The 10853-nt window shown below is 35.6% G+C and overlaps 1 protein-coding gene across 1 annotated transcript; it reads left to right on the top strand.

Moving 5' to 3' along the window:
• Nucleotides 1–2689: 2689 nt before the first annotated feature.
• On the top strand, nt 2690–7006 carry LOC117704384 (olfactory receptor 5T7). The gene is made up of 2 exons (XM_034496508.2): nt 2690–2704; nt 5923–7006. The coding sequence occupies exon 2, from the start codon at nt 5931–5933 to the stop codon at nt 6861–6863; it is 933 nt and encodes a 310-aa protein (XP_034352399.1). The 5' UTR covers nt 2690–2704; nt 5923–5930; the 3' UTR covers nt 6864–7006.
• The last annotated feature ends 3847 nt before the right edge of the window (nt 7007–10853 follow it).

The following is a 10853-nucleotide window of genomic DNA, read 5'->3' on the forward strand; positions in this document are numbered from 1 at the left end:
TAGGATGTGCCTAGAACTACTGCAACTTGATATGTCAAGGCATATGCATGGGAGGCCTTCCCTTTTCATAGGAGAAAGGGAGGGCTGCAGTGGGGGATGGGTGGAAGGAGGTGGGAGTGGGGGGAGGAGGTAAGAGGGAAGGACTGGAAGGAGAGGAGAGAGGAGAAGATGGGATCTGAATGGAAAGGGAAATTTACAAATCACATAACAAAAGTAACTATAAAGGTGTAATAAAAATAAATGCTGAGAAATAATAGATATAAGATAATATATTTTGAAGGCTTTTCAGACATTTTTAGTGTTATTTATTCTTCTATCATCCCTCTCCTTCTGTTTTTATTTCTCTTGCCCTTAACCAATTTTAAGCCACCTCTGTTTATTCAACTTTCTCCTGCTCCTCCCCTAGGCACCTGCCTGTGATTTGTTCTCCTATGCTTTCTCTTTTTCTGTGACTACTCCAGGTTATATAGTCACATATGAAAATATGAAGACAGGAATTATAGTTAAGAGAAAGCACAAAGCTTTCTAGTCTTTTTGAATCTGGATTGCCAAAGCCAATATATATATATATTTTTTTTAGTGTCATCCATTTATCTGCCAATTCCATTTTTCTTACAAATGGATAGTATTCCATCATATATATATGTGTACCTTATTTTCCCTATTCACTCAAATGTGGCTACTTGTTATATATTGATAGCACTGTTATGGGCGTAACACAATACTTGATTGGATTTGAGGCCCATTTCATTCTGTATCTGGTACTGTAAGCCAGCTCAAAACCATGACTACAAGAGTCATAAGCCCAGGGCCATGTGTGCATAATTTTATTGTTTAGCTGAGTTAACATGAAGTTGAATCACTTTATAATTATGAATTATAAAATATAAAGAAGAATCCAGGAGAAGGAGAATGTGATTTACAAGAGCGTTGGGAATCGTGGAGGTAAACTGAAGTGAAAATCATCAAAGTAAATGATGTATTTGAAAATATAAGAATCTAGTCTTCTAGTTTGTTCAATAAAAAATTAGTCTTTGAAGAAAGAACAAAAACTTTCAGCAGGTATCTGTTTATTAAAGAAGCATTTGTTCTTTTATCATACTTTTTAAAAGTAAAGTAATTCATTAACTTGTTATTTTCTTTTTTTTTATTTTTATTTTTTTAATTTTTATTTTGTGGCTATCCCCAGTTCCCCTTCCCCAACTGCTATATACCTCCTTTCAAATTCCCAACCCTCTGCATTATTGTGCCAAGGACAAGGCTCAACTTGAATAGGGTTTCTGAAAGAAGAGATGTCTGAGAGCAGTGAAAACAAACTACTCCCAGTCAAGTCACCCAATCCAACTGATGACCCATGTCCTGTTTGATACAGCTTTTCCTGTCTGTTTCTCTTTATGTTCTGCTTTCTCTTTAGAGATTTCTCTGCCTACATGCTATTCTAAGAGCTCTCTGTGTTTCCATGTCTGGCTTGCTGTGTCTGTGTGTGTCAGTTCTTCAAGCAGTTCTCTCTTTTTATCCTAAAAAAATCTCTGGATAGCTCATCTTCTGCAGAACACAGGTCCCATCTTTTATTTCACCTATCAATACAGTCATTTACTCCACATTTTCTTTTAATTATCTTACAATTCTGGATCCTGTGACATCAGCCCTTTGATTTTTTGATTCTAGTAAAAAGCAAGCATACATTATGAATTATTCATAATATTCAGGAAAGAATTATTCATTCTTTCCTGAGTAGGAAAGAGTATATTTTACTCACAGTTTCCTGTAATAGTTTATCATCAAAAGCAGGAAGGGCAGGAACTCAAGCAGGACAGGAACCTGGAGTCAGGACCTGATGTTAAGTTCATAGAGGGGTGCTGCTTACTAAGACGTGTTCATCATTGTTTGTTCAGCTCACTTTCTTATAGAACTCAGGACCCACAAATGTTAAACACAAATGATAAGCTAGTTTGATGGGACCTTGCCCTGAAGTTACCATTTCCATCACTCCAGAGCCTAAACTTGTTCTGTCATAGGATGATCCTGAACTCAGGAATCTATCTGCCTTTTTAAAGAACGAACAAAATAATCTTAGGTGGGTGGGAACAACTGTGATCACCACTCCCTAAATCTCTTTAGCCTTTCATAGTAATTTTCTAACAAGTTGGCTCACAGCACAGCTGGTTCTGTTCCTTTAGATTTGAGAAGCCCTTCATGTATTTCTTATTGCATTTTTAATTTTTGCATAGTTGAGAAATTATATATTTTATAAATTCAGATATGTATAACTCTTTCTCATAGCCTTAAGGATGTTCTGAAGGTCCCAATGTTTACCATTTTGCCAAGACATAGACACACCTTCAACTCCAGGATTTGGCCATTCCTAATTATCATGGAGTCATTAAGGTTAACAAAGAGGACATTCCTTGGAAGGAAAGAGTCTTCCACTGCTAGTGGGTCCAGAAAATATGTACCTTACATAAACAAGCCTTATGCCTACAGAAGTATTCAACACTCATGTAGGCTCACACTGGGGCCCTGTCCCAGGGGAAGAAACCCTGTCACTGTTCATCTACCAGGGCCACACTGGGCTTGGCATAATTGGATACTATTCTCCCGGGTTTGCTTCCTTTGGGTTTCAATACAGTTGAATAAGCAGATATAAACAATTTAAATTACCAAGTTTTACAGCAAATTCAAACCTTCATTTGCTCTTCTTTGGGTAAGAATAAATTTCAGACAGTTTGAGAAATTGTGGAATCTAGAAACTAACATCTGAAATACAACAATGTTTTTTTATACTAGATACTGTAGCTTTTATTCATTTCCTGTTTTCTTAAGAAAAATAATGTACTAAGAGGTCTGTATATAAATAAGAAGCTAGGCTTCTTTTTATTTTATTTTTATTGGATATTTTATTTATTTACATTTCAGATGACATCTCCTTTCCCCATTTCCCCTCCCTAGAGTCCTCCTATGCCATCCCCTCCTCTTTTTTGCTTTTATACCATTTTAATTACATACAAGAATTAAAGCCAGTTCTAGTTTGAGGAACTAGTATTACAATAGATGCAAATAGTCAAGGAACAAGCAAGACAATAAACACAAATAGTCAAAGAACAAGCAAGGCAATAAGCAAAATTCCTTGAACACTCCCATGATCACTATTTCTAAGGGCTTATCAGGATGACCAAAGTATCTGAGCCAATATCTTGTCATATTCCTGCCAAGCAGCCCATTTCCTTGTCCTTGGCTCATATCAGATTCTTGTCAAGCAGCTAGGCTTCTTAACATGAAAAAAAAAGAAAGAAAATATTGAAATGAAGTGTGCATACTGAAAATGAGTGTTTGTTGTAGAGTGTTTACTCATTTTTTATAATTGAGAAAACAATAAAATTTAAAACTTGCACCTTAAGTATGCAATCCAGTAATCAAGTGAAATAAATATTTATTTTATTTAAAATTTGCAGGCTTATCTATTTGAAAATATTCAAACTTAGTAAGAAAGAGAATTTGCTTAAATTCTCTGGGACAAGCATTGGGGACTCCAGTTTTACAAGGAGGTAGTGTAACTGGTGGTGGTGTTTACATAACAACCTTGAAAGCACATACATTATAATAGTCTCTGCACTGAGTTACGGCTCTGGGAATGATGAAATGTAACACTTCCCTTAAGTTAAGATATAAATTGTGTACAGAAGTTTGATTTTTAAGCAACTGTGCAATGAAAGCAAATTGTAAATATTGTCCTCTTACAAATATATTATTTAACTCTTTTCTTAGGATACATGAAATTCTGTACTGTATAACAATGCATACAAGCAGATTTACATTAATTTAGTAGCTGGGCATATACTGTTCAGTATTCTATTATAAAGGCTCCTGATTATTTTGGCTATAAACTTTGGGGTGTATTTAATTACTGATTTCCTAAAACAAGCATCTGTTTTTTCCACATCTAGTACAAAAATCTGATTGATAAGAAACTTAACTCCAATTCTTCATTTATTAAAAGAATAAATGAGTATAATCAAATGATCACTAACCAACTTCATACTCTTTAAAGAGTAAGTCATGCAGAAGTCAGCAGGATAGCATATATCAGTAACCAAAGCTATTGGGAAACTGAAGAATGGTGATTGCTATGAGGTCAAGGCCTCATAGGAAGATGAAATCTTAACTCTACCCCTGAAAAAAACAAAACAATCAAAACAAACAAAAAACTAAAGAAACCCTAAAAACAGATTAATTCTTGATATGAATTGTTAACAAATAATTTGTGTTTTAAAATGTTTCATAGAATATAATCCAAGTATTAAAAAAGCAACACGAAGAGGCAGGTGGATTTCTGAGTTCGAGGCCAGCCTGGTCTACAGAGTGAGTTCCAGGACAGCCAGGGCTACACAGAGAAACCCTGTCTCAAAAAACCAAAAAAAAAAAAAAAAAAAAAAAAAAAAAAAAAAAAAAAAAAAAAAAAAAAAAAAAACCAAAAAAAAAACAAAAGAAAAGCAACATGTGTCTGTATGTTCCATATTTGATTTCAAAGATTTTTATCTTGCCATATGTTTTTCTCTTAAGGCATTCTGTCATGTTATTATTTAGTTTTAATATTCATTGTCCACTTTTATACATATTTTAAAATATTATTCTGTAGAAATTCTGACAGATTTAGAGTTGTGATTCTAGTACAATGCTTCATTCATATATTGCAACTCAAGAGGTTCTTTTGTAGATGATTATTGTCCCTAGATTATTTTTTGTTTTCTTGTAGTTTATAATAAACATACTTAATAGAAATCATCTGTATACCATGTAGTTGACATACAATTCAAGAAGGAATACATCTATTTTCTCTATATTATATATAACACAGTTATATGTCTAGAAAATATATAAAATTTTATTGGTTTTTCAAACCTATAAATATAAAAGACCCACAGTATCAAATATCTCAGCACCTTTACACTCTCTATTACTAAATTAATGCTTCTTTTTTCTTTGTGGTAACATATATCAGGAGATTAGAAGATTGATTGTATATACCATACAACAAAAACTCATTTTGTGTATACAAATGTAATTTCAGTATTTTCTTGTTTGACACACCACACACACACACACACACATATATGTGAGAGAGAGAGAAGGAGAGAGAGAGAGACAATTGAAATTTAAAAGTCCATGACTTTGAAAGAAGGGGAAGGAGGAAGGTACATAGTATAGCTTGAAAAACAGAAAGTAGAACAGAAAATGAAAAATGACATATCATGAGTTAAGACTATGGGTAAAACAGAGAGCCTGTATGGTTCTGATGTATGTTATCTTCGTATAGTATATGGCTATGAGGCCATAGAATGTGTTCTTCTTTTAATCCTATCAGTAGGGATTTTCCTATCAGTAGGATTTTTTCTCACTCTGGGACTTTCTCCTCCAAAAGAGTTGTCTCTTCCAGCCTTAATATGGGGCTTTGTTCCTAGACTTAATGTCACTTGTTATGCTGTGTTTTGATAATAGCCCTGGTAAGCCTGCTATTTTTCTAAAGGGAAACAAAGGAGAAATGGGTCCTTAGGAGAGGGCAAAGGGAGGAGGGACTGGGAGAAGTAGAAGAAGTGGGAACTGAGTTCAGGATGTAAAATATAAGGGAATATTTTTTAATTACAAAAACAAATATTAAATAGACAGTGGGTATACATAAATGTTCACCGTGTGGTTCTGCAATGAGTAGTGTATTAAACCTCAAATTGTCATCATGTTATTGTTCTTTGCTCTAATTCTTAAAATCATGTGATATGTACACGAATATGTATCTCTGTCTGAAAGTGTGTATCTGCATAGATATACATACAAAGACACAGCTTACCTCATTCATAGCAAAAATACTGTATAATCTACAGTTATATCAACTATGATTTATTGACTACTTTCAATTTCTTCTATGAGATTTCCAAATGGAAAACTTCACTGAAGTCACGGAATTTATATTGAAGGGCTTCACAGACAATGCTGACCTGGAGATCCTTTTCTTCTTCCTTTTTCTAGCAATTTACCTCTTCACACTCATGGGTAATTTAGGACTGATTGCTTTGGTCATTGGTGATTCTCGCCTGCACAACCCCATGTACTACTTTCTGAGTGTGTTGTCCTCAGTAGATGCCTGTTATTCTTCTGTTATCACACCACAAATGGTAGTTGACTTTGTGTCAGAGAAGAAAGTCATTTCATTCATTGGTTGTACCACACAGATGTTTCTGGCTGTGACTTTTGGTACAACTGAATGCTTTCTTTTGGCAGCAATGGCTTATGACCGATATGTGGCCATTCACAACCCTCTTCTTTATGTAGTGAGCATGTCACCAAGAGTCTATGTGCCACTCATCATTGCTTCCTATGCGGGTGGAATTTTACATGCTATTATTCATACTGTGGCAACATTTAGACTCTCTTTTTGTGGATCCAATGAAGTCAGTCATATTTTCTGTGACATCCCTCCTCTCCTGGCAATTTCTTGTTCTGATACCCACACCAATCAGCTTCTCCTCTTCTACTGTGCTGGGTTTATTGAGGTAGTTACTATCCTGATTGTCCTGTTGTCCTACAGTTTCATTTTGTCTGCCATTTTGAAGACACACTCTACTGAAGGTAAAAGAAAAGTCTTTTCTACATGTGGTTCTCACCTAACGGCAGTGTCCACATTTCATGGCACTGTTCTTTTCATGTATGTGAGACCAAGTGACAGCTATGCCTTGGAACATGACATGGTAGTGTCAATATTTTACAGCATTGTAATTCCAATGCTGAATCCTCTTATTTATAGTTTGAGGAACAAAGATGTAAAAGAGGCAATAAAAAAGGTGTTTGGTAAAAGACTAATTTGTGGATAAAAATATTTTATATAAATCTTATGTGAAAAATAAAATTTATATTCTCTAATAATAATGAATATTTATGTTGAAATTTTCCTTTTATTCATCAATATATTTCAATCTTCTGTAGGCATATTAAATGAAAAGTGTTACTTAATGCCTCTCCTGTCTTATTTTCAATAAAAAGATTATATCATCCACATTTTTATGTTAATAACCATATATATGTTTATCTGTATATTTCATATGGTAATGATACTACCTGAAACACCCATTGTTCAAATATATATAATATATTTACTTGGATGTATTTAGATATACTTATTCAAATAATATTTAACATAGTTTTACATTGTTCAAATTCTCTTGTATTTTAAATTTTATACAATTTTGATGTTATATCACAAATGATAAATAAAATGTTATTGTCCTTGTTCAATTCATATTTAATATTCATATTCAATTCAATGTAGTCAGGTTGGCTACACTTTATGAACATTGCTTCTGATACAACTATAAAACAGAATCTCACAGAAAAAATATTTATCCTCTGGAATTACAATCTTAATGCCCCCTTTCTTTCAATGCTCTTTAAGCCCTATGCAAAATTGTCATTGTGCATATATCCTCATTGGGACTGGGAGACAGACCTATGCAATTTGATTTGTTGTTTTCAGTAATATTAAGGGCTACACTGGAGAAAATATCTATAAATAATATTATATATAATGAGGAGCTTGTATTTGTGAAACACAAGGGACCACACATTTGAAAGAGTGCAAGGAGTAGAATGTGGAAAAGTTGAGAGGTCAAAAAAGGGGGAACTGTTAGGTCACTGGGAGTTAGAGCTACAGGAAATTCAGAATGACTGACAAATGATGATAGTAGACTACAACACATGGAGGGACCCATGGCTCCAGCTGGATATGCAACAGAGGATTGCCTTATTGGACACCACCGGGAGGGGACCCCCTTAATCCTGTTGATGCTCTATGACCCAGGGTAGGAGAATGCTAGGGCTTTAAGGCAGGAGTGGGTGACCGGGTGGGTGAGCACCCTCATAGAGGCAAAAGGCGGGGGAGAGGGTAGGAAGTTTGTGGAGGGGAAACTGTGAAGGGGAATACCATTTGAAATGTAAATAAAAAATAACCAATAAAAGGGGGAAGAATATACTCTTTGAAAGATAAAAAAAGCAGACTACAGTTCTTTCTTAGTAGCAAGTCCACCTAACCACTGAGTCATCTGTTTGGCTACAGTAAGTATTACACTTCTTAATGTAAAAGTATATGAAATTTTCATTTCTTAATTTATACATGTAAGAAAATGTTCAGCTGTCCTTCTGAAAGTAAGTTGAATAAAGACTCCTAAGGTGACTGAAATTAGCAGTCAATATTTCATTTTTTCAAATCTCCTCTACTTTCTGTCCTGGCAAATAATCCACTATGTAGTGCTGAAAACTGAGTGCCTGATAGGTAAACTGAGATGGATCATCCTAAAGGTATGCCACTGTACCCAATATCCATTACCAAATTTCTGCTCACATCCTACTTGGGTTTCACTTTAACCAGGAATACTATCTACCTTTACCAGAGTCTCCCCTCTTTGTTTTCAATATTTGTAATTTATTTAATTATTTATTTATTCACTTTACATTCCAATATCAGCCCCCTCTTCTCCCAGATTTTACCTCCATTCCCTTCTCTTCTCCTCTGAGAAGAAAGAGCCCCACTTTGGGTTTACCCTATCCACACTCCACCCTACACATTAACACTTCAGGGATAAGCACATCCTCTCCCACTGAGGCCAGAAAAGGATGCCTAGTTAGAGGAATGGTATCCCCTGGATGCAACAGGTTTAGGGACAGCGACCACTCTAGTTGTTGGGGGACCAGCATGAAGATCAGGCTGCACATTTGCTACATATGTGAAGGGTTGGGAGTTGATCCAGCCCATGCTCTCTCTTTGGTTGGTGAGTCAGTCTCTGGGAACCTCCAAGTATCCAGGTTAGTTGACTCTGTTGGTCTTCCTGTGGAAGTTAGTTGACTTTTGTTGGTCTTCATGTCCTCTTTGGGTCCTTCAATCCTTCTCCCAATTCTTCCATAAAACTGACCTAGCTCATTTTAATGTTTGGCTCTAGATATCTGCATTGTTTCCATTGGCTTCTGGGTAGAGCCTTTCAGAGGACAGTTCTGCTAGGATACTGTCTGCAAGCATAACAGGGTATTATTAATAGTATCAAGGAGTGGTTCTTGCCCAAGGGATGGGTAACAATGAGTCAGTCATTGGTTGGCTATTACCTCCTCTGCTCTATCATTGTCACTGCACATTTTGTAGGCAGGACACATTTTGAGTCAATGGTTTTATGGCTTGGTTGTTGCCCTTAACCCTCCACTAGGAGTCCTGCTTGGCTACAGAAAGTGGACACTTCAGGATCCATAAACTCCATCACTAGGCGTCTCAGTTAATGTAACTCCATAGACACCCTAGGGCCTCCTTCAATCCCAAGTCTCTGGCAAGACATAGAGATTGCCCTCCCACACTGATTTCTTTTCTCTTTCCCCTGCTTTCCCTATTCCTGTTGCCTCCTGCCCCAATAACAACCCAAATAACCTAATTAAAATTGGAATACTGAGCTAAACAGAATCCTCAATAAAGGAGCCTCTAATGGTTGAGAAACAATTAAAGAAATGCTCAACATCCTTAGCCATCAGGGAAATGCAAATCTAATTAGATTCTATCTTACAACCATCAAAATGGCTAAGACCAAAATCTCAAGAGACAGAACATACTAGCCAGAATGTGGAGCAAGGGAACACTCCTTCATTGCTGGTGGGAGTACAAGCCTGTATAATCTACATGGAAATTAATTTGTCAGTTTCTCAGAAAAATTAGAAAACTTCTACCTTAAGACCCAGCATATAACCAGAAGAGGCTGTACCATCCTCCAAGGACATCTACTCAACTATACTCATAGCAGCTTTACTCATAATATCCTGAAACATCCTAGATGTCCCTCAACTGACGAATGGGTAAAGAAAATGTGGTTTGGATACATACTGGAATACTACTGTGCTATCAAAAACAAGGTCATCATGAATTTTGCAGGTAAATGAATGGAACTAAAAAGTAGCATCCTGAGTGAGGTAACCCAGACCAAATAGGAAATATATGACATATACTCACTTATAAGTGTATATTAGCCATAAAGTACAGGATTAGCACACAATAATCCATAGACCCAGAGAAGCTAAATAGCAAAGAGGGTCCAAGGAAGAATGATTGAATCTTTCTCAGAAGGAGAAATAAAATAGTTATAGGAGGTGGATGGAGGGAAGGAACTTGGTGGATGAGGGAATTTAGAGTGTACAACTCTTCTTTTTAAACAGGAATACTAAGTACTATTTTCAGAATCTCTGCTCTTCCTCAACCAGAGTTAAAACTTTACCAATATTTCAACTCTTCTGTCACCTCACCAGGCATTTTGTTCTTACCTGATCTTTGTCTTTGGATGATTAATACTCCTGAGCATATTCAGGATAGTATTGACCACACTGACCACAAATCCTATTTCTGCATTAGAGATTCTAGGTTTACTGAAATCAGATTATTCCAGTAATGCTAGGAATAAAACTTTGGTCTCCTCTGTGGCTTTGCTCACAGTTGCAAAAGAATTTTCCCCATTTTCATTTTCTCTTGATTTTGTGGAATATATAATTCATTATTACAAATATGAGGATTAATAACTTTGTTGGCCTTATGAAAAGATCCCAGAGATAAGATTATTTTCCCTGCACACATTCCATTCCTTTTCATATCTATAACTTTTCCCAAGTTTTAAAGAGTCTCTGTTTCTTTTCTGTAGATCCCACCAACAGACAAAAAATTGTAATACCTATGTTCCTGGAATCTGACTTTTTACAATATTTACATCATTATGTCCCCTATTCAACATGACAAATGGAAAGCAACATATCTTTTTTGAAGGTTGCATTCAAATTTACGATTCCCA

The sequence above is a fragment of the Arvicanthis niloticus genome, chromosome 2 (genome assembly GCF_011762505.2).
Source record: "Arvicanthis niloticus isolate mArvNil1 chromosome 2, mArvNil1.pat.X, whole genome shotgun sequence".
In the NCBI taxonomy this organism is placed as follows: domain Eukaryota; kingdom Metazoa; phylum Chordata; class Mammalia; order Rodentia; family Muridae; genus Arvicanthis; species Arvicanthis niloticus.

What these genes read in the sequence shown, in the direction of transcription:
- LOC117704384 (XM_034496508.2), top strand. Translation starts at nt 5,931, where the DNA reads ATGGAAAACTTCACTGAAGTCACGGAATTTATATTGAAGGGCTTCACA.